This window comes from Macrotis lagotis, chromosome 2 (assembly GCF_037893015.1).
Source record: "Macrotis lagotis isolate mMagLag1 chromosome 2, bilby.v1.9.chrom.fasta, whole genome shotgun sequence".
NCBI classification, from domain to species: Eukaryota; Metazoa; Chordata; class Mammalia; order Peramelemorphia; family Peramelidae; genus Macrotis; species Macrotis lagotis.
Window position 1 is genome coordinate 286,977,633 of NC_133659.1, and position 25,267 is coordinate 287,002,899.

Genomic DNA, 25,267 nt, shown 5'->3' on the forward strand with positions numbered 1-25,267 from the left:
GGCAGATATCTGATCGACTTTTAGTTAGTCTATAAACATTTAAGTTAATTGAGCATGAGAAAAGTTAGGTGACTTGCCTGAGATCACACAAAAAGTCTGAATTTGTATTCAATCTTCCACCTTTCCAGGTCCCATGATTTATCCTATCCACTATCAAACTGATACAGTGAATGACACACCTGAGTTCAAAGCCTAACTCAGATGCTTACTATCTTCCTGACTCTAACCTTTCTCAACCTCAGTTTCCTCATCTGTAAAATGGGGATGATAATAATACTAACTTCACAGGGCTGCTGTAAGGAATAAATGAGATAACGTGTAAATGATTCTAGTTATTACTATTAAGAAAAACAACTCGGCTTCTGGCCTCGCCTTTGGCGCGGAGCCAGAGCGCGATGGTGGCGGGAGGCAGAGACCCTCGCGCCGGTGATGTAGAGGAGGACGCCTCGCAGCTCGTCCTCCCCAAAGAGTTTGAGACAGCAGAAACTCTTCTAAATTCTGAAGTCCACATGCTTCTAGAGCATCGAAAGCAACAGAACGAAAGTGCCGAGGATGAACAAGAACTTTCAGAGGTTTTCATGAAAACTTTAATTATACTGCACGTTTTAGTCGTTTTAAAAACAGGGAAACCATTGCTAGTGTACGGAGTTTGTTACTACAGAAAAAGCTCCATAAGTTTGAATTAGCCTGTTTAGCAAACCTTTGTCCTGAGACGGCGGAAGAGGCTAAGGCTCTTATTCCAAGCCTGGAGGGTCGATTTGAAGATGAGGAATTGCAACAGATTCTTGATGATATCCAGACCAAGAGGAGCTTCCAGTATTAGTACCAGGGGCCCAGCCCTTCAGTGAAGATAGAAGAGGAAATTTCCCCAAATTCTTCTGCAACTGAGAAGAACTCGGACTCCCTCCAGAGACAGTACAGAAATTTAGTCACAAAAGTTGGTCAAGCCTCCTGTGGACAAGACAGAGCAGAGTAGTCTTGCATCAACAAATAATTCAGACCTGTGGACTAGTTGTGATCCAGACTAACTCTTTGAATATTTGGGATGTGGCAAAGGCCAGGAATGCCATTCGATTAGAGGGGCTTTGGAATGATTTTCTGTAATGAAAGGGTTTTCAAGTGATATAGTGGGCCAGTATCTAGATGCTTGCATCATTTTCTCCATCCCTTCTTTTAAAGGGAAATGTTTAAGGGAAAAGAGTGAGATGGAAAAATTTAGCCAGTAAATACTTATGGTTTGTTATTGACTACCTCATATCACTGAATTTGGCACTTAATTTATATTCACATTCCTTGTTTAAATTTCAAGCAATTGTGAAATATTATTGACCTGGATTAGAATATGTAAAAATGGTTTGAGTAAAAAGAAAGTTGTGTCATATAAATGATGGAAGGAAAAAAATCAAAGCGAACCTATACCTTAGTGTTTGAAATACTTAAGAAACAGAAAAATTGAATACCTTATAGTCTTGAAGCATTATGTAGTCAATTTGACCAAAACTCAGAGGGAAGATAAACTACTGGCAGTCTTAGTGAAGCATCACCATATATATAAGTTCAAAAAAGCCTGATTTTGGGGCAGCTAGGTGGCACAGTAGATAGAGCACTGGCCCTGGAGTCAGGAGTACCTGAGTTCAAATCCAGCCTCAGATACTTAACAGTGACCTAGCTGTGTGCCTTGGGCAAGCCACTTAACCCCATTTGCCCTGCAAAAACCTAAAAAAACCCAACCTGATTTAGGAAGCCTGGTTTGACCTCTGACTGTGATGTTTTGGATACAGAGGGAATTTGTGGGATTTACTCTTACTGATAGTTACCCTCTAAGTTTAAGCTTGTCCTTGATTTTAAATGCCATTCAAATCAATATAGGCTTCCTATATCACAGGAAGGTATGGGGGAAGACTAGAGAGAATGGGACTTGATTCTGGTTGGGTCATCCCAGTGAACTAAGTTTGGGGCACTTTTCTAGCCTTAAATTTTAGCATTGATTTCTGAAAGGTCATGAAAATATTTTTTGCAGTTGTTTCTCCCACACCCTAAAATCTGTTACTGTAATTTGATCTAATAATAGAAGGGTATGGGTGGATTCTGTGTTGGACTTCCAGTTAATTGTGCAATTCCTAAGTAGACTTACTCTAGGAAATAAAATTATTTTTCAATTAAAAAAAAAAAACAACTCCATGAAGAAAGGTACAGACTCTTTCACAGCTTCCCCAATAGCAGTAGGAGAGTTAATATTGCCTAAATAATTCCCATTCCTAAGATCCCCAGATGGAAAACCTCTTTGGATTCTAGATATCCCAGAAACCCACAATTTTTCACTGATACTTCACTCTGCCTACAAAGATGCTGCTGTTAGTTTTTAACTGCATAATTACTTCTGTCATCTGTTTGGGAAGGTGTAAGAAGAGGGGACAATTGGGATTAAGTGACTTGACCAATATCATACAGTTAGTAGGTGTCAAATGTTCAAGCCAAATTTGAATTCATTTCCTCCAAACACCAGGGTTAGTGCTCTATCCACTACACCACCCAGCCACCCTATTTCTGTCATCTAGTCATTCTTTCACCTATCTTTCTTTTCTGAGACTACCCTGGATATAATAATATACTTCATTTTAACTCTTTTCATATTCAAGTACACTGTTATGACAAGGCAGTACAAAAGACAATTTCTCAGACTTTTTTTTTACTGCTACTAATTCAATAAAGAAACATATCTTTAAAGGGAGGGGGGGTAAAGGGATTACTTAAACTATTCATGCTATCTTTCTCCTTCAGTAAAATAATACTATAATAGCTGAACCTTATGTCTTAGGGATTCTATTCTAGTTAGATATGTCCCAAGGCCCTCCAACTTAGTGATCTAGGTTTATCTTTCATTACTACAAGTAAATCCTTCACTTTGGTCAATGTAAGATATCTTACCTTAGAAGGTGAGATTTTAACTCAGGTCATCTGACTCCAAATTCATTTTTAAATCATTTATTTTTCTTTGCATTATTGCAATAATCTTGTTGTAAAAGTACATATAACCCCCCCTCAAAAAAAAAGATAGAGAAACCTCAAGAAAAATGAAGTGAGAGGAAAAAATGTACTTCATTCTCTGTTCAGATACCATCAATTCTGGCACAGGGTTTGGTTGCATTCTTTTTTTTTGTAGGTTTGTTTCTAGGCAATGGGATTAAGTGACTTGCCCAAGGCCACACAGCTAAGTGTGAACTCAGGTACTCCTGACTTCAGGGCTGGTGCTCTATTCACTGCACCACCTAGCCACCCCATCGGTTGCATTCTTTATCATTAATTCATCAGAGAAGTTATTTCAATATTTTTCCCCACAGTTTCTATTGTTAACTGTGTTAACCTCCATTCTGTTCCTCCCCACTCCCCTTTATTCTATTCTCTCTTTTTACTCTGTCCCTCCTCAGAAGTGTGTTGTATCTGACTACCCTCTCCCACGATATCTCCTCTCTTCTATTATCTACTCCCCCACCTCCCTTCCCCATTCTCCTTCTCCCAACCCTTTCCTCTCATTTTTCCTATACAGCAAGATAGGTTTGTATACCCTATTGAGTGTGTATGTTGTTTCCTCTCTGAGCCATTTCTGATGAGAATGAAGGCTCACTCATTCCCCCCACCTACCCCACTTCCACTCCATTGCAAAAGCTTTTTCTTGACACTTTTATGTGAAATGTCTTCCTCTCCTTTCCCTTCCTCCCAATACTTTCCTTTCTCACCCATTGACTCAATCTTTATACTATATATGGTATATATATATATATATATATATATATATATATATATATATATATATATAAAATATTTGATTCCCACCTGTGCCTTATATATTCTCCTTCTTATTGCTCTTATAAGTGAGAAGGTTCATTTAAGGTATCATTATTTTCTTCCCACGCAGGAATACACACAGTTTAACATCATTAAGTTCCTCATAATTAGTCCTTCTCATCTATCCTCTCTATGTTTCATTTGAGTCCTGCATTTGGAGATCAAACTTTATGTTCAACTCTGATCATTTCAATGGGAAAGTCTGACAAGCCCCAGCTTCTTTGAAAGTCCATCTTTTCCCTTGAAAGTAGATGTTCAGTTTTGTTGGGTAGTTGATTCTCAGTTGTAATCCAAGTTCTTTTGCCTTCCAGAATATCATATTCCAAGCCCTACAGGCCCATGATATAGAGGCTGCCCAATAATTCTGTGTAATCCTGACTATAGCACCATAGTAGTTGGATTGTTTCTTTCTGGCTGCTTTATAGTATTTTCTCTTTGACTTGGGAGTTTTGGAATTTGGCTATAATAATATTCCTGGGAGGATTTTTTTTTGGGGGGGACCTCTTTCAGGAGGTGATCAGTAGATTCCCTCAATTTCTATTTTTCCATCTCTGCTTTTAGGATATCAGGGCAACTTTCCTGGAGAATTTCTTGGAAAATGAAGTCTAGGCTCTTTTCCTAGTCATGATTTTTAGGAAACCCATTAATTTTTAAATTGTTTCTTCTAGATCTGTGAGATATTTCACATTTTCTTCTAGCTTTTCATTCTTTTGGTTTTGTTTTATTATTTCTTGATTTCTTGCAAAGTCATTAGCTTCCTTTCACTCCATTCTACATTCAAAAGAGTTATTTTCTTCAGATAGTTTTTTTCTCTCCCTTTCCAACTGGCCAATTCTGCTTTTAAAGCTATTCTTCTCCTTGTTTCTCTTTTGGACTGCTTTTTTCTATTTGACCTAAACTGGTTTTTAAATTGTCATTTTTTGTATTTTTTTGTATCTCCTTCACCAAGCTGCTGATTTGGTTTTCATGATTTCCTGCATTACTCTCATTCACTTCCCAATTTTTCCTCTTCCTCTCTTACTTGCTTTTCAAAGTCTTTTTTGAGCTCTCCCATAGCCTGAGACCAATCCATATTTCTCTTGGAGGCTTTGGATACAGAAGCTATGACTTCATCATCTTCTGAGTGTATATTTTGATCCTTCATGGGACCAAAGTAATTTTCTGTGATCAGATTCTTCTTTTGCTCTTGTTTGCTCATTTCCTCAGCCTATGACCCGTTTTACCACACTTCCAAAGCTTTGTGGGGGGGGGGTGATAACCCTCTGACCTTAAGTCCTTCAAGGTCTTATGAGAGGCTTTGACTGCTCTCTTGGTTTGTACTCCGGTCTATGGAAGACCACAAGCACTCCCCTCTGCCCTGGAGCTGTGAGGAGGGTCCCTGCTCCTCTATGATAGTATGAGGCACCAAACAGTGACCTGGATCTTAGTATGGGCAAAACAACAGAGTCCTGCCCCAGAGATATAGGAGAGACATCTGCAGTTTCCCCTGACCCCCTTACAGTCTGTGGGCAAAGCACTCTGGAAGCAGCTGCTGGATGACTCCATAGATTCCCCTGCAGTGGAGCTGCCCTGAGGCAGGCTCTGGCCTGGGCTATAAGCTCACTTTGGTGTGGCAGAGTTCTCCCACCAACCCTCCAAGCCATCCCTTGCAAGTCAAGAGATCTGGAAACCACTCCTGCTGCCATGGACTTAGGCAACCCCAGGAATTCAGGCACCTCCAGGCTATTCCTGGAAGGCTGGAGCTGGTTTGTTCAGTGTGCTGTAGCATTTTCTAATCCCCTCACACCCCAACCCCATCCCAGTGGAACAAACCTTTCCTGCAAATTTCCCAAATTGTTTTCATGTGGGAAATTGCTTCACTTGCTTTTCTGTGGGTTCTGCCCCTCGAAAATATGGTTAGAATCATAATTCTATGGCCCTTGGAGTTTTGGGGGAAGAGTATTTGGGAATTCCAGTCCTTACATTGCCATCTTGGCTCCATCTCTACAGATCTTAAAGCTCCCAGTAGCTGAATTCAATTTCTGACCAAAAAACACTATGAAATTAGAAAAACTTCAAGTATGATACAAGATGTTTGTCATCTCAGGACCAAACCAACTAAGTTTTTAGATGATTTTCACAAGGTTGGCTGAAGGACCAGATTTTTCAGTCTTATTACCTTAGGAAGAAAATCTTCTAAGACAAAGAGCTATGTAACATGTCTCATATAGTTGAGTACCAAATATTAAAGTATTTCTGAGGGGAATGATAGATATGATAAAATACATTGAGATATAAAAGTTGATAAATACTAACTTCCCAGAGAGATTACAAGTAGAGACTGTACTTCTTTGTGAAACTCTTTGCAAACACACACTTTGCACATAATTTGTACTCATTATACCATGACAGACAATTTTTTAATTTTTAATTTTTTCAATAAACAAACATCTATTTTATCTCCCCACATCACACATTAAAAAATACAAATAGCCTTGTAGCAAAAATGCACAGTCAAGGCAAACAAATTCTCATATTACCATAGCAATGTCCATTACCAGTCTATCCAGGTAGCATATTTCATTTTCATAACTTAGCCACTGTATTGATCAGAATTGATATAATGAAATTAATGTTATTCATAAGCAGAAAAGGTTCATGGGAATCATCATATTTCTGTCTTTATATCAGTAGATTCCTGGATATAGAAAGAATCTTGTAGATGTTTGTTGAACTGTGTCAAATGGGTTTACATATAATATACACTATTAGAACATTGTATTAAACCTCACTATCCTTATGTATAAAATGCTTTCACCAAAGAGTTATTGCATTTTATTAAAATGTTGATTTAGTTCTAAGGCTAGCTCTCCCTTTGCAGTTCTGAAGATAAGTTCTCTAGAGCTGTGTAGGAATGAAAACTTGCTATTCACCACATCTGTCAGGACACCCATTCTACCATGCTGAGTCAAATATGGAGGGCATCCCATCACTAATTTATGATGTTCTGAACTCTACTCCAGGGCTAGGAGAATCATATTCATAGGAAAATCTTAAAGGGTAAAGACTGATAAAAATGTGATAATCTTTCAATTTCTTTATTTAATTCAATTGCTTTCAACAAATGTCTTTTTTTAATACTTTATTTTTTTCCTTTTTTTTCAACTAAATGCAATGGTAATTTTTGTCAAACATTTCTGCAAGGTTTTGAATTTTATATTTTTCTCCTTCCCTGTCCTCCCTCCCCCCTCCCCCTGACAGAAAGCAATCTGATATAGACTCTGCATTTATAACCAAGCTAAACATTGATCATTATTGCTCACATTGAGAGAAAAAAATCAAATCCAAACAGAAGAAAGAAAACATTAGAGAGAAAAAAATGACATAATACCTAAGACAACTTTTTCAAAATTGAAGAAAGTAAGGTTTGGTCTTCATTTAAACTCCATGTTTCCTTCTTGGATATGGATATTATTTTCCTTCACAAGCCTTTTAAAATTGTCTTTGACTGATACTTTACAAGCACATGAATTTGGATTTTAGTGAGGGGGTGCTGTGATAAATCACTCAGTTTTACTTCCTGGATACAAAGACCAGATGTGAATCAGGATGATCAGAGATGACCCTGGATGTGTGGTAATCAAAGTTAAGTGACTTTCCCAAAGTCACACAGCTAGTAAGTGGAAAGTGTCTGAGGATGGATTTGAACTCTTGTCCTCCCAAGTCTTCAAGGCCAGTGCTGCTGAAATAAACAAGTTCATTATAGTTGATCATCACCCCAAGTTGTTGATAGTGTATATAATGTTCTTCTGGTTCTTCTCACTTGACTAAACATCAGTTCATGCAAGTCTTTCCAGGATTTTCTGAAATCCCGTCCCTCATGACTTCTTATAGAAAAATAGTGTTACATGACATATTGATACCATAATTTGTTCAGCCATTCCCTAATTGTTGGGCAACCCCATAATTTTCAATTCTTTGCCACCACAAAAAGAGCTGCATTGAATATTTTTGTATATGTGGAATTTTCATGATCTCTTCAGGATATAGACCCAGTAAGTGGTACTTCTGGATCAAAGGGTAATTGCCCTTTGGGCATAACTAAATTGCTCTCCAGAAATGTTAGATCAGTTCACAACTCCACTCTCAATGCATTAGTGTCTCAGTTTTCATGCATACCCTCTCCAGCATTGATCATTTTCCTTTCTACTTACATTGATCAATCTGAGAGGTGTGAGGTGGTACTTCAAAAACCAACAAATATTTCTTATGGGCTTTCTATGTGTGAGGTAAACATTTATGAAAATGAATGAAAAATCAGAGCACACTATGTTAGAGACTAGGGGTGTGTGTGTGTGTTTGTGTGTGTGTGTGTGTGTGTGTGTGTGCATATGTGCTTGTATATATGCATATATATGTATGTATGTGTTAGAAGTGGATTAATAAACAGTAGGTGGGAGGGGGATATCAGTAAGGCATTTTAAAATATACACAGAGGAAAGGGAGGGGAACTGCAGAAGGAATCAGAGTAATATGGTTTAATATTAGGCATTTCTGAGTAGGGTTGTATGTGTGTCTGTGTGTGTGTGTGTGTGTGTGTGTGTGTGTGTGTGTGTGTGTGTGACTATGTGGCTGTGTCTGTGTCTGAGGATATGGTTGTGTTTTTAAAGCACAATATATAGTGAGAATACCATTTCTTGGATAGTCCTCAGTCCTATTTGTTTCTTGAGAGTTGATTATTAATTTTTTAATATAAAAAAGAAAAGATATTCTTATGAAATTCAAATACCTTTTCATTACCAGCACTCCTTAGGCCCTTATTCAAGGGAAAATGAGAATAAGGAGGAATAGGAGGAGGAAGAAGAAGATGAGAAGAGGAGGAGCAAAATGGTAAGAAGGAAGGAAGGAAGGAAGGTAGGAAAGAAGGAAGGAAGGAAGGAGGAGGGAAGGAGGTAGGGAGGGAGGAAAGAAGAAAGAAGGAAAGAAGGAAGGAAGGATGGGAAGGAGGGAGGAAGAAAGGAAGGAAGGGAGAGAGAAAAGAAGGAAGAGAGGAAGGGAGGGGAGAGGATGGGAAGGGAGGGGAGGAAAGGGGAGGGGAGGGGAAAGGAGAAAGACATTGTTTAATTCTTTAAATATTAGAAAGAAAATTATATGAAGAGACTATAAAGGGAAATGGTTTAAGAGAAACTAGAGAAGACAAAAAGATGAAGAGGACTCTTTTTTAGGGAAAACTTTAAAAATTTATCTTGCAAAGAACATGAAGAGAATTCTCAAGATGGTACTTCAATTCAAATACTAGATTAACAAAATAGTGGAACTATGCTTTCTAAAGTTATCTGCAATCACAATAATGGTGACTGTGATTTTACTAAGATACTGTAAATAATTATTTGTACCTTTTTTCTATTATTGATTGTGCTCTTAATGAATTGTATAACTGCTAACTTTGGTATTCACTTAAGTCTAGAGAAAAGTGATTTTGCTGAGGATAGAAAGATTATCAGGAATATTATGAGAACTGATTGTAAGAAAAGTTTCTACAGCTGGTTAAATAATCTGTAATAATATTTTTAAAAACTAGAGTAAGCACTCAGTCATATTTTAATTTATTAATCCTTGAGTTAGATATCACAATTTGATAATTAATAAGAAAATATCCATCATAACCCCTATATTATCCTAGAATTTGAACTACGATAATGAATATGGCAGCAGATCAAATGGCAAACTGTTAATGACTTACAAATAAGTGTGCTCAAACCTGTGTAACCCTGTTTCATTTATGTTGTCCAACATTTACAGAAATTAAATAATCAAGTAAAACACATGTTAATAAGAAAGTCATTGCTAACTTTAGCAGGAACCTAATTAATTTTATTATCCAATTAAACTTGTCTCTGTTTTTAATTGCTTTTAATTTGAATAAGGATCCTGAGTCAGACCAAAATGATTCGCCTTTAATAGCTAAAAATAAGAAAAAGTTGCCTCAAATGTCATAAAAGTTGCACTGATTAAAAGATGATGGGAAGTTCCCTTCTTAATACCCTTTTGCTTTAAAGTCAATATTCACAGCTATAGAAAAATGATGAGAACTCAAAAAACATGAGCATTGCATGGGCCACCATGAAGAGAGCTGTTAAGTGCTCTTTCTCTCAAACAATACCATTTTTATTTCAGGAAAAATGTGATTCTGAAGATTCCTTCATCTCTCAAAACCCAAGCACAATTTCAGTGCTATTAAATGTACAGGTTCCAGGGATTAGGTGAGAGAGAAATGGCAGCAATTCTAAATCATTTTTCACTTTAGTTTTTAACTCAGATTTGAAATATAAAAGGCAAGAGAGAGATATTTGGAAGAATTTCCAAAAATCACTCAAACTCACATCCGCTGAAAATATTCATCAAAATAAACTTTACTCTTTTTTGGTGGTGGTGGTGGTAGTGGTTATATGTGGAGAGACATAATATTTTTCTGTTATGAATCCTTTTGGCAGTCTGATAAAGATGTTAAAAGGCAATTCTTTGTTTAGCTTTTCATCCTGACTAACCAAGCAAAACTCAGGACAAAGAAAAATTAAGAGGAGTTTATTAAAATACTCCAAGATTATAGAATGCTTATGATTTGATCATTGGAAATCAACAAGGGACTCAAAATAGAAAAAAGAATTTATTGATAACTTTCATAATGTGATAAAAAAACAATTCAGATAGGCCCACATCAAGAAAAGGAGATGCTCCACTCTATCTCAATTCCTCCCCAATTGTGAAAAATGATGTTTATCAGGTAAGGGACACAAACATCACAAATAAGGGTACATGAGAAAGATCTGCTAATACAAAAACTGCAGACTAACTGGCATTTCCCTCAATTGAGCCTCTCCTAACACTAATTTAAAGAGAGATGGAGAACAATGGGTCACTGAGTCAGCATAAGTTTCAATTATTAATTTTTGAAAATCATGTTTTAGGTACATAAAATGAAATTTATAGATTACAAAGGAAAAATTATTAGGAAAAAATCATTTTTCCCATTCAATTTCATGTACTTTTTAAAATATATATATTTGAAGAGACTTCTGGCCAAGATGGCAGAGAGAAGACAGGCACAGTTCTAAAGTCTCCTGATCTTCCCATATAAATAATATAAACAAATCTCTTAATAAAAATTTGTTCAACAAAACCCAGAAAGAAAGGAGAAGAACATCCACCTCAGGATCTGTCTTCCAAGATCCTGGTTGAGTCCCAGCACAGAAGGCTGACTCTGCTGAGGGCATCGGACTTGTGAGAGTCTGGGAGCCTGGATCAGCCACAAGTTAGCCTAATTAGGGGAGGGGCAGGAGCCTGGGGGCCTGAGAACCGGACCTGCTTGATCAGAGGCAGGGCTAGAGGTTGGTCAACCTTGGGGACTTGGATCAACTAGGGAGCAGAAGCATTAATGATGGCATTGACTCTTGGAAGTTTTCCAGCAGGGCTAGAGAGAGTGTCCCTGTGCAGGAGAGTTGCAGACATTGATCCTTGGGCTCCTCTGGTCAGGAGGAACTCAAAGCCCACACCTCCATTTCAACTGAAGTCTCTTCCCAGAACAAACACAATTAAAGACTACTTCTGCCCCAGGCACAGGTGTGTGAGCAGCAGAACCACCTCAGCTGTCAATAGGGAGAGTGAGTACCTCACCCCAGAGTATAGCCCACTATTGATAGAAGACTAAAGTATTTAACAGCTTCAATCACTCCCTCCAGGCCAAGGGAGAGGGTCTCAAACCAGGTCACAGTCACTCCAGAGAAAGCAACCAGCACCCCCTATTGATCAGCTGGAGATATTGCACTCAGTGAGTAAAGCCTCTAGGAATCCCAACACCAAACCTCTGTGAACCAGCCCCTCCCCAAAACAAGGTCTTAGGATAATAAACAAAGGTCAGCACAAAGGAGAGTCCATAGAAAAATTCTTGGGAGGAAAAGACACTTAACTCAAAGAGACCTAGAACCTCTGAGGAGAATATGATCTGATCTCCCACACAGAAAGACTTCCTTGGAACAATAAAGAAGGAGTTTAAAAATCAATTGGAAAATATGGGAGAGAAAATACTTTTCAATAAGAAAACAAATCATTGGAAAATACAACTGGATGAATGCAAAAAGAAAATAATTCTCTCAAAAACCTCAATTGGTCAAATGGAAAACTCTTTCAAAAATAGAATTGACCAACTGGAAAAGGAGTTGCAAAATATAAATGAAGAAAATTCTTCTCTAAAAAACTGGAGTCTGTGGAAACTAATGACTTCATGAGACAGAAAGAGTCTATTAAACAAAACCAAAAGATTGAAAAAGTAGAAGAAAATGTAAAATACCTCATCTTCAAAACTACTGACCTCGAGAATAGATCAAGAAGGGACAACCTGAGAATTCATTTCAAAATGAAAACATTGAGGAGAAAAAAAAAGGCTAGACTTAACATTTCATGATTTAGTGATGGAAAAATGCCCTAATATCATGGAACCAGAGGGCAAAATAGTTATTGAAAGAATACATTGATCCCCTCCAGAAAGAGATCCTAAAATCAAAACACCAAGGAATGTTGTGGCCAAATTTCAGAACTATCAGATAAGAGAAAATCCTACAAGCAGCCAGAAAGAAATAATTTAAATACCAAGGAGCCACAGTAAGGATTACACAAGACCTGGCTGCATCAACATTAAGGGATTGAAGGGCCTGGAAGGAGATATTCCAAAGAGCAAGGGAGCTTGGAATGCAGCCAAGAATCCACTATCTGACATAACTGAGTCTTCACTTTCAGGGGAAAAGATGGACATTTAACAAAATGGAAGACTTCCAACAATTCCTGATGAAATGACCAGAGCTAAATATACTTGAAGATCCCTTGGGTCTTTGGACTTCATCTTAAGAAGGAATGAATGATAATAGCTGATATCTCTGCAGCACTTCAATACATTTTTTCATTTGACCTCAACAATTCTGAGTAGATGCCACAATTACACCATGCCCATTTTACAGACGAGACAATAAAAACTCAAAGAAGTTAATGATTTGCTCATGGTACACAGTCAACAAGTATCAAAGGCAGGATTTGAACCTCATTACTCTGAAAGTCAATTCCAATGGTCTATTCACTGTATACACTGTCTTTTAGCAATGAAAAATTATTCTTAACCTGTTGTTTGCAGTGAAATGACAAACTGTGTTAAGCTTCCATCAAATGACATTTTCCAGAAACACACTCAAAAGATAGACCTTGTTATTTAGTACCAGTCTGGGCCAAGTTCTCTTAAACAAGCTCCAGCAATTTTGTGAGACAGCTGCTTCTCATCAAATCATAAGGTACCAGAGAACAAGAGAAAGAAAAAATAAATAAATAAATATGATCTGAGAAGGGTAGCCATAAAATTCTCATCTGAATTAGATCTTTCTATGGGGGCTTCTCCTTCAAACCATGTTTCAATAAACTACATGGAAAATTGTTGAAAATTTTGAAAGGAAAGCTCTATCCATTCAAAAAGTTCAGAACATTAAGTCTCTTAAGCTTTTCCTTTCAGCTTATTGCCATTTCTTTCTCACCCAGCCCCTGGATTTTTAGGGGGTCAGTTTTATGATATTGTATTATATTGTATCAAATTGATACAATAAGCTGGGAATACAAAGAAAAAATAAAAACAAAAAACAAAAACAGTCCCTGTCTTCATGGTGTTTGTGTTCTTCTAGATTGGGCAAAGGATTTCTTAACCTTTTTTGTTTCCTCAATTCCTTCGGCAGTCTGGTGAAACCTATGGACCCCTTTTTAGAAGAGTTTTTAAATGTATGAGATACATAGAAGTATAAAGGAAATTATGTTTCAATTATTTTGAAATTCAATTATCTAAAGATTTACAAGCAGGTTCACTAATCCAATGTTAAAAATGTCTAGCTCTAGGGGCAATATATATTAAAATAACATGATCTTTTTTTTCTTTTAGGTTTTACTTATATCTTTTTAAAATTTTATTACTCTATTCTGAATTTGAATATCTAAAAACAAATGTATCTGTATATGCAACTGAACACAAAAAATATTACAAAAGAAACCACTTTTAAAGTATTATAATAAATTCTACACATTACTTTCAAAATTTTCATGCATGTCTATTCTTTCTTCTGAACTTCCTTTTGTTCTCTACCATACATTTCTTGAACTGTTTCAGTGATCTTCTTTTTTATATTCCTACCAGCAATCTACCATTAAAAACTGAGAGAAGTGAATTCACTATGAGTCATGTCAAAAATATATGTATATTTCAATGAACTTTGAGTTTATTATCTCTCTGTCAGAAAGTAGATAATATACTTCATCATAGGTCCTCTAGAGATGTTACACAAATCAGAGTTTCTAAATCTTTCAGAGTCATTTGTTTTTGTATTGTTGTTATTATATAAATTGCTCTCCTGGTTCTGGTCACTTTACTTTGTTCCAGTTCATACTACCCAGGATTCTCTCTAATCTTCCCTTCCATCATTTCTTGTGGCACAATAATATTTCATTGTATCCACATATAATAATTTGTTCAGTCATTTCCCAATCCACAGATGTCCTCATAATTCTTTGCTTTCCTTCTTCTTTGTCTTTTTGATACCCCTTTCAAAATCAAGAAATCAGTTTTGTTTTGCAACTTCACTATATTATCATCCTTCTCAATTTCAATACATCCCTGCTTGCTTCTCTGTTGAGTTTTATGCATTTCTACTCTCTATGTATACATGTGTCTGTATTGAGGCATGATCAGACTTTCTTCGACCATTTCAATAAGTGAGCTGCTATCATGTCTACTCTCCTCATTCCTTCCTCCATGTTTATACTCTTATTCTTATTCATTTAATTATAAGAAAATATAAAGTCTTACCTCTTTTCTCCTCTCTTATTTTTTTGGCAAAGTAGTGAGATTAAGTGACTTGCCCAAGGCCACACAGCTAAGTAATTATTAAGTGTCTGAGTCTGGATTTGAACTCAGATCCTCCTGACTCCAGGGCCAGTGCTCTATCCACAGCACCACCTAGTTGCCCTATGGTACTAGTATTAGTAGTAGTTTTGTTGTAGTAGCAGTAGTAGAAGTAGTCTTCCAATAACTAAATTGTAACAATAAAGACACAATCCTCCTCCCTACTGTCTTTTCAATTAAGAAAAGAAGACTTCATACTAATGAAATGTTTTGACCCTAACTCATTCTCTTCAAAGCAAGCAAAGACAAAACTGATTAACTATTTGAAGAAGTCTTGGGCATGTTGGCTAGAACATTCAAATGAAAAGTTGTACTTGTGAATGTTTGACTGATACCTAAAAATAAGCTTTGATCTTTAGTCCTAAAATACATGGTAATTAAGAAAGTGGAAGCTTGCTTTTTAATTTTCTTAAATATTCAGGAAAATGAAAAGACCAATTTTTCCCCAGAAATCAGAATAATTCAGACCAAAATATGATATGATATATATGTGTGTGTGTGTGTGTGTGTGTGTGTGTGTTTTGTTTTGTGTTCTTAATAACAGGCAAGAAATCCTGGTCATGTGGCACTTATGAAATAAAAATGGAAGTCAACCTATAGTTCTGATCCCTTTGGGAATGAATGAGAGCTCTGTTTAACAACAGGATAATGCCAAACATAATAGGGGTAAGTTATATTGAATAAGAACTTAATCTTAGTAATTAGATAGCACATTTCACTTGAGTCAGCAAGATCTGAATCAAGTTTTACCTGAGACTACCACTAGATATAGTTCTTAACTGACCTCAGTTTCTTCATTTGTAAAATGAAGAAATGAGATGTATTGGCCTATACTTCTTGCAACCCTAAGAATTTTTTTCCTTTTATGTTCCTATTTTGCTGAAATAAGATAAATCTCTTAGAGACAATTTTATTTAACAACATCCAGTCATTAAAAATTAATGGAGGAGGAGAAGGAGGAGAAGTGATGGTGATGGTGGTGGTGGTAATAGTATTTATATAAGACTTTTAGGTTAGAAATAAACCTTATATATATTATCTCATTTTATCTTCATAGTAACCCTAAAAGGTACATTCTATTATTCCCATTTTTCAAATAAACATACTGAGATACATAAAAGTGTGACTTGTCCAGGATCACATAGCTCTAAACTTCTGAGATTGGATTTAAACTCATGTCTTTGTGGTGCCAATACTCTATCCACTGTACTACCTAGTTGTCTTAAAAGACCTGTGTCCAACAGACAGATTCATAAACTATTTATTAACAAACTTTGCTGAAAATGATGGGTAAAGAATGAGATGGATTTGCACACTACATGTAAAAATGTTCTCTTCTCACTCAAATGAATCATGTGTATAAAATGCACGTTTACTATATATTATACAACTACATGATCAGCTTAAGAGAAACATAGCAATTTACTATTTTTTAAAATGTGTTTTATGCTTTATGTTTTTATCATTCCATGTTCTGATTCTTCTTTCACTATATAACTAATATGGAACTTTGTTTAACATAGTTTTACATGTCAAACATATATCAGATTACTCGCTGTTGAGAAGAGGGAAAGAAGGGAAGGATGAAGAAAAATATGGAACTCAAAATCTTACCAAAATATGAATGTTGAAAATTAGCTTTGCAAATAGTTGGAAAAATAAATAAATTTATGAACAAAAAAGAAAATCATATTTGAGTTAGTATTTAAAGATGCTTGTGTTTTCTGGTATTTTTAGATAGAGTCACCCAAAGAAGGGGAAAGGTAGTTACCAATAGCCCTGAAGAACATGTCATAAGAAGTTAACTTGTTGAAAGAAATCTAGATGGTTAGGTAGATAAAGCTTTGACCCTGAGTCAGAAAGACCTGAGTTCAAAGACCTGAGTCTCAAACACTTACTAGTTGTGTGACCCTCTTCAAGCCATTTAACTTTCCTCTACTTCAACAATCTCTTCTGTAAAATGGAACCATAAAAGCACCTACTCTAGAGGGTTATTGTTAAGATCTAATCAGATATTTGTAAAGTGCTTAGCCAATCTTAAAGTTCTATGTAAAGATAGCAATTATTATTGCTAAGAAAGGGTGATTAACTTAAAGAACAGAAGATTTGTAGAACACACTATTTGCTGCTTTTGTTTCTGTCATTGTTAAACTGTTTTAAAGCATGCTCAACTCTTTCTGACCCCATTTGGGGTTTTCTTGGCAAAGATACTGGATGGTATAGAGGAAAGCTCTGAGTCTTAAATATCACTTTGAAATGTAAGCAAACATTTAAACAAAATGTTTTACCATTTCCTTTTCTGGTTCATTTTTCAGATGAGGAAATAAGATGAACAGGGTTAAATGATTTGACCAGGGTCACATGGCTGGTCAGTGTCTGAAACCAAGCTTGAACCCAGGAAGAGGAATCTTCCTGACTCCAGATCAGGGAATCTATCCTCTGTGCCAATGGCTTCACCCCAAGGGCTAGCTTGCTTTGAAATACTAGATATCTTCATGTGGAAAAGGAATTCATTATTCTCATACTGCTTGTTGTAATACTAAGAACAATGAACAAATTTATTTTGATTTAATAGAAAGAATTACTTCCTAATAATTAAGGAAACAAGGGTAAAAACTGTATGACTTTTTTGAAAGAAATTGTAATAGAGATTCTAACTCAGATTCAGATTAAACTGGATGCCCTCTGAGGTCCTCTCCAGTTCTAAAGTTGTACAGTTCCATGAAGTGTGTTGAGTGCTGAAGTTTAGGAAGTCATACAGAGAAAACTGCCTTCTAAACTGACCATCGCTGTACTGCAGTAACCAGATGATCTTCCTCAGGTATGTCCTGAAAAATCAATCACCCCTCCAGGTATCACTCTCAAGAAGAAAAACAATTGATTAGATATTACTTCTTAATCACATATGGTGTCTGAGTCAGAGTCACTAATACAGAATTAAAGCAATCCTCAGTTCAATCCACATTTCTATTCCCTCTCTTTCCAAGGGAAAGATGGCCTTGCCTAATAAGCTTTATCTCAAGAGAAATGAATGCATTAGAGTTCTTAACAGCTCTTTGATGGACTACAAATGGACACAATATGGGACAATATTTGAACAGTAACGATTTGTGCTTTCTTCCTAAGTGTAAGCTGATTGCAAAGGCTTCCAGACCACCAAGTAAATAGCTAAAGGGGTCATGAATCTTAATAGCTTCCAAATCAGAAAGATCTGCAACTTATATGCTCTGACTGGAGTGTGAATGGAATGTATATGTAGCCCCGAATATTAATAGGCCTGGCAAGGACTCAGCAGACAAGCTGTCTAAAATTTCACAGTGGGAAGATTGAAGCCTCACCACACTGAGCAGATGAGAGGCTCCCACCTGGAAATGAACTGTCAGCGTGTGTGCAAATACATTTTTTTCAAAGTGATATTTAACACTCAGAGCTTTCCTCGACCATGGGGAACATCATACACTGATATTTAACTCCAGTCCCTTATTTAACATTATAGATATGCAAAGCCACTCAAATTACAAAGATTTGGTGCCCTGTTTGCTAGGTTTTCAAAATGCTCCAAAATGTTCTTCTTGCCCTCATTCCCATGATTTATTGCCTATTAGGGTTCTCCTTTCCCTGTGGACACTAAAGAAATGCGTTAATTCATATTAGAGAGCCCAAGTATGAACATCTGCCTGATCAGTATAAAGGGATTTCGGCTGTGAGCAGTACAATGAACTGTAAACAATATGCAGGAATAAAAAGAAATGGTATTATAAAGGAGAAAAGAGATAAAACAAAATTGCAACATCTCTCCTGAGAGAGAAACTAGGTAAACTGATAACTTCTAAATTCTTATTAATCTCATTACAGACTAGCAAGAGAAAATAATGATAATTAATAATGGTGCCTAGCATTCAGAGAGAACTTTAAGATTACAAAATACTTCATATGTGTTAATTCATTTGAACTTCACAACAATATCAGGAGTAAGAATTATTATTATCTCAATTTTACATATGAGGCATGAGTAGGTTAAGTGATTTTCACTGGGTCAGAAATTAAGACATATCTGAAGTCAGATTCAAACTCAGGTTTTCTTGACTCTGGATCCCATCTATTCCACTGTTATACCTAGTTGTCTGATATTGGTATATTAAATATAAAAAACTTTTTTTTAAATCTAGGTTTTAAAATTTACAAATGACTTTACATTTAGTATCTTATTTTTTGAAACTTGCAACAACTCAACAAGAAAAGGACTTTGGGTATTATCATTCCTTTTTTTGTAGACACAAGAAAACTGAGGCTGAGAGATGGGGAAACATTTGCTCATAATCTTAAATCTCATTAGTGAGGCAGAATTTTAGCCCAGGACTTCTCAATTCCAAGACTAGCACTCTAATAATTATATCACTACCACCACCACTCTCCAGAAATACAGTACACTAGCTTAATGCACTGCTACTCCTTTCACACAAAAGCAGGTTGGTTGTTGAAAGGAACAGAAAATAAAATTTTTCACAAAGAAAAAGAATTGAGTAAACTTGCAAGGGATATAATATACAATCCATTTCAAAAATGAACAGTGCAGTTTTAAAAAGAGGTAGAAAAAATTACTTTGGTACATGAAAATCCAATAAAAATTATATGTAAAGAAACACAATTTTCAGATAATTTCAAAACAGACCATTAGGAGGACTGAATAAAGAAGTGAAAGAATAAAGAAATAAATGATACTAGAGGGTTTTGTGATACCTGAGCTCATTTGTGACTGTTTTTTTTTAGAAATGAAGAATTTAAAACTCACAAAGTGGCTAATCAAATAACTGCTTGGAGGCTATTGGGAAATTAAGTAAGAACTGCTGGTTCCTTTACTGACAGATAGATTTTGTGAGGTTTTTTCATAAAGGAAGCACCAGAAGGCTCTGATATATACCATTAAGTGTGCTGGAGAAACCAATAGAAGAAGAATGGTAGAACCAGCTAGAGGGAGCTTAATTGAAAAGACTGATAGACAGTGTTCCAATATATTTAACTAAATAGCTAGGTAGAGCAAGAGAGTTAACTGCTAGGATTGCTTCAAAAGATGTTGATTGGCAAGAAAAAGGATGAAGCTCATTGGAACAGACTTTAATACTCCTTATTTCTCCATCCACAGGCCGCTAGAACTATTAGCTGTTATCTGAAATTTCAGAGTGCCCGTTGCTATCTGCTACCATTTCTGATTTGATAAGAAAAAAATCATAAGAAATTATCCCTGCATCTGCTTTATTGCTTAAAGCTAATTGGACCACACAGTATTGATTAAAGAGCTATCTGGGACATGAATGCATTGCCCTAAGAACCAGCCTAAGAATTTTTTCTGAAGATCCTGCTTTATTGTAAGAAATCCTGAAAAGGTATTGGACAAACCAGCATCTAGTTGAAAGAACTGTTTAGGCTTCTCTGCATTACCCAGAAAACTAACCTGAAGGTATTTTCAGTTCTCTGACTTTTAGGAACTATTCAGTATTAAAATCATAAAAAATAACTTTCTCAGCAATCTTTAAGGGAAATTGTAAGCTAAAAGAACAAACATTGTTGCCTCCTTAATTTAGAGTAAAAGAAAGTTTACCATTGAGAGTGGTAAGGACCATAACCTGAACAGTGTCTTCAAGTAGTATAGATTGTTCAGAAAAACTTGGATTTCTTCTTTTTATGTCTCCCTAACAAATTTCTGTAAGTATGTGCCTGCTTTCTCCAATGGACACTGTGTATGTTGGTGGGATAATGTGACTCAGACTTAAGTGTAAACTGTGTTGTATTGATTGTTTCTGCATTTGCATTATTATGAGTAAGTATAAGGTACTGGTTATTCTTGCTTTTACTTTATCATTAAGTAATAATTTTATAATTATTTATACTGTGAAGGCAGCTAGGTGGTTCAGAGGATAGAATGCCAGGCATGGGGTCATGAAGAGACAAACATGACTAAGAATGACATTCACATTTTTACCATCATCATTATGAAAGATTGATTTCATATAGATATAAACATACTAGGGACCACCAACAATAAGTAAAATATGTATATTTCACTTTATCCACACATAAGGGGTTTAAACCTAGGAACCTAAGAGAATTTGAGTTTTAGGCACATAATGGTAAATATTCTCAGAAAGGCAGTGTAAAGACAAGTAGAAGTGAGAAAACAGCCCAGAGAAAATGACTAAATGTGCACCATGAAAAAGACTATGTTAGAAGCATACTTTCTTAAAACTCTAGAGTATCTGCTACTTGCCCTTTTTACTATTACAGGAGATAGGATAGATAGATAGATAGATAGATAGATAGATAGATAGATAGATAGATAGATGATAGATAGATATGCCATTTATTAAGCACTTCCTATGCTTCAAACCCTTTTCAGAGCACTGAGAATACAAATATGACTAAAAAAGAAAGAGTCCCTACCATCTAGGGGGTCATATTCAAATTGGGGGGAACAACACATAAGAATCAAAAAAATCAGGTGGTAGATCTATCATTATGGAAGCAAGGTAGAAAAGTTCAATGAATCAGGAATAGAGGAGGAAAGTGGTCCTGTTGACTTAGACATTTCTTTAAATGATAGTTCTAAGAAAGAATTCTTCAAGAACCACTAAGGTGGAGGAATTTCAAGGATGAAAAGTATGTTGGGGTGGAGATTTAAAAATCCAAAGAATCAGGAGCAAAATCAGAAGAGAAGTGAATACAGTTGACCTAGAAACTTCCTCAAATAGAGGTTCTTGTTAGAAATTCACAAATAAGAAAAGGGAGAAACAAGGTATGCCACACCTCCCAGGTAAGAAGGTTATGGTGCAGAGTTGAAAAAGGATGTAAAATCAATTTTCTGTTTATCTTACCCTGTGTTTAGCATCCTCAAACAGAACTTATTGTAAAAAGATTCAAGAAAATGCAGTTCCTAAGCCCCAAGGGCAACAAAAATGTGTATACCCTTTGACCCAGCAATACCACTACTGGGTCTATACCCTGAAGAGATGATGAAAAAGGGTAAAAACATCACTTGTACAAAAAAATATTTATAGCAGCCCTGTTTGTGGTGGCAAAGAATTGGAAATCAAGTAAATGTTCTTCAATTGGGGAATGGCTTAGCAAACTATTGTTCTATTAGAAACCAGGAGGGACAGGATTTCAGGGAAGCCTTGAGGGATTTGCATGAACTGATGCTGAGTGAGATGAGCAGAACGAGAAAAACACTGTATACCCTAACAGCAACATGGGGGTGATGTTCAACCTAAGGACTCACTCATTCCATCAATGCAACAATCGGGAACAATTCTGGGCTGTCTGCAAAGGAGAGTGCCATCTGTATACAGATAAAGAGCCTTGGAGTTTGAACAAAGTTCAAGGACTATTCCCTTTAATTTAGAAAAAACAGATATCGTATTGTCTGATCTTGTTACCTCTTAGACTTCTTGTCTCTTCCTTAAGGATGATTTCTCTCTCATCTCATTCAATTTGCATCAATGTACAACATGGAAACAAAGTAAAGACTGACAGATTGCTTTCTGGGGGGGGGGATGTAAGATGGGGGAAAATTGTGAAACTCAAATAATAATTTTAATAAAAAAAATTTTTTAATGCAGTTCCCTCCCTTTAAAGAGATGGTGGACCATGGGTTTGAAATAATACATAGATGCAGTTAATATAGTAGTTTGTTTTGCTGAACTATTTTTTCCAATCAAGAAATTTATGGAAAAGAAAGTGTCATGTGGTAAGAGCAAGGGACAAGAGACTCAGTACTGAAATGACACAAACAATCATGAAAAAATTAGAGAAAGATTCCCTGAACTTTAAAGTAGATCCTTTATGGTAGATTTATGAAAAGACATAGACAAGAATTGCACAGAATAAAAAGACAGATGTGTGTGCTTTGCACTATTGGGAAAAGTATCTTAATCAATGAAGTTTTTAAATATTTACATCAATAAAAGATTGCTTGATTTTTATCAGAAGTTCTGAGCAGAATGCCCTTTAATGTAGTAACTCTTCTAAGTATTGCTCCTAAGGATCACAACATGTATGTTTGGATCAGGAGAGAAATAGAGAAATTCAAGGTAAAGGTAAAGAGCCACTATTAACTAAAAATAATTAGAGATGAAGATAAGGGGCTCCAAGGACTGTGCTTATAAGGAAAAAGGAAAATAGGGTTTGATACACCCACTTTTTTCAAGCCCACATTAACTGTACGAAATTGTCTTCTGCTGTAGAGATGGAACCCATTTGGTTGAATTATGTATCCAGCTATCTATTCTGGAATATACAGAGAAGGCAATTTTGTCTCTTACTTTAAGACAATTGCTTAGAGTGAAGCTTGGCTTGCAGCATGTACACTTTGGAGCAAGAATTCTTTTTAATTGTCTTCTTGGAAAGCATCAATGGATTACCCTCCAAGGGCTTATTGGTTCTATTGGATGTGGTTGCTTTGGATTTGAAAAGCTCACAAATCTCAGTCATTTCTCATGAGATGCTCAAATGGTTGAAGATAAATTTTTGATAAGCCTTCAAACAAATTGAATCTATAAATCTTTAAATCTAATGAGTATTTGCCTTTTCCTGAGGGTTGTACTCTGACTTTCCCTTGATAGAAGATAATAACAGCCCTATCTTTTATTTTTCCTTTTTTAGAATATTTTGCTTTGGGTTTTGCCCAAAGTGAAAAGAAGTTGAAAAATCAAAGCAAGGAACAGTTCTTTCTGAAGGGGAAAGAATCCCCTCTTGAAACAAAAATAAATAACCCCAAGCAGCATGTTTGTTTCCTCAACAGAATCAAGTTTTTTCCAACTTTAACTGACCTTTCACATTGATTTTGATTTTATGAGAATCAATTTACTTTGCCCTGAGAAAAATCCATATAGGACAGTGGAAAGAGTTCTGGGCTGTGATCCACAGCATCTGGGTTCTACTCCTGGTCCTTAAGATAACCATATGACTTGGTGCCAATAATTTCTAGCCTTGTAGTGGAAAACTTAGATCTGTCCCTGAAATCCACCTTCCCATTGTATTTCCTGTCATAATATACTAAATGCAAATTTGTCTTATTTAAGGATTAATTTGCTTCCCCAATTAGAAAAAGGACAGGATTAAATGATCCACTTTATAATGAAAAAACAAATCTATTATTCTGTGCAAATTTTAAAAGCAATCAATTTATCAACAAATATTTATTAAATGCCTTAATATGTACATGTGCAATGCTGGGTCACAAATACAAAGAATGAAATAATCTTTACTTATGAGGAACTTATCTTCAAATGACAAAGTACATATAAAAATATCATATGTAAAAAGCTAATATAAATTTAAAGTTAAGAAACATTTTAAAGTATTAGCATAAAAATATATTTAAACTAAATGTCTACAAAGTACTTAAATATAAGACAATCTGGAAGGAGATTCCTAGCAGTTGAGGGAAATCAGAAAAGTTTGTGTAGAAGATGAGGTTTAAGAAATATCTTAAACAAAGACAGAGGGACTCTCTCAGGCAAAGAATAAAAGAGAATGCATTTCAAACAGGTGGTATGGCCAGTGCAAAGACCATAAAAAAGAATAAAGATAATTGTGTCATGTGTGTGGAATGAAGAAAGGTTATTTTGGCTGGATCACAGAGCCTGAGAAGAGAATAATGTCCACTAAGGTTTGAAAGATGAGTTGGGTTCACACTGTAGAGTTTTTTAAGCTAAACAGAGATTTTATTGATTCCAGAGACAAAAGGAAACCATGATGTTGAGTAGGGTAATGATATGGTCAGATCTGTGCTTAAGGAAAATTATTTTGGATGGTTGATGTTGTCATTATTCATCATTCTTGAAGAGGACCTAGTGTAGAATGGAGTATAGTAGAGAGACTTGAAGTAGTTATGAGACTGTTGCAATAATCTAAGTGAAATCTAGGTGAAAGGTGATAAGGAGATTGTTGTATTAATAAAGAGAAGAAGTTGGATGAAAGGGATGTTGTGAAACTAGAAGTGGTAAGATTTGCCTGCTTGGTGATATGGAGTGAGGAAGAGTGAGGACTCAAGAGTAATACCGAAGTTATAGACCAGAGATCCTGGAAGGCTTTGAGAGAAATAGAGAAATTTAGAAGAGGAGAGAGTTTGTTCATTTTGGACATGTTGAATTTAAGATGCCTTTAGAACACTGAATTAGAAATGTACAATAGGCAGTTGGTCATGCAGGACTGAATATCAGATTAGAAACTGTAATTAGATATATAAATTGTGTAGTTATCTGTATAGAGATGTTGATTATTAAATACATGGGAGCTGATGAGGTTATGAAGAAAATTAAGAGAGGCAAAGACAGAACCTTGGAGAATGTCCCATGTTACATATGAATTACATGCATATATGCATGTATAAATATATGATATGGATATACAGATTATATATATATATAATATATATGTATATATATGGTTATAAGAAGTAAT

The 25,267-nt window shown here is 35.7% G+C and overlaps 1 protein-coding gene across 1 annotated transcript; it reads left to right on the plus strand.

Annotated features, from left to right (window-relative positions):
* The first annotated feature begins 372 nt into the window (after nucleotides 1-372).
* On the plus strand, nucleotides 373-2,157 carry LOC141511726 (DNA-directed RNA polymerase II subunit RPB4-like). The gene is given in 2 exon segments (XM_074220791.1): nucleotides 373-585; nucleotides 588-2,157. Coding segments are annotated over 2 exon segments (426 nt in total). The 5' UTR covers nucleotides 373-395; the 3' UTR covers nucleotides 824-2,157.
* Nucleotides 2,158-25,267: the final 23,110 nt, after the last annotated feature.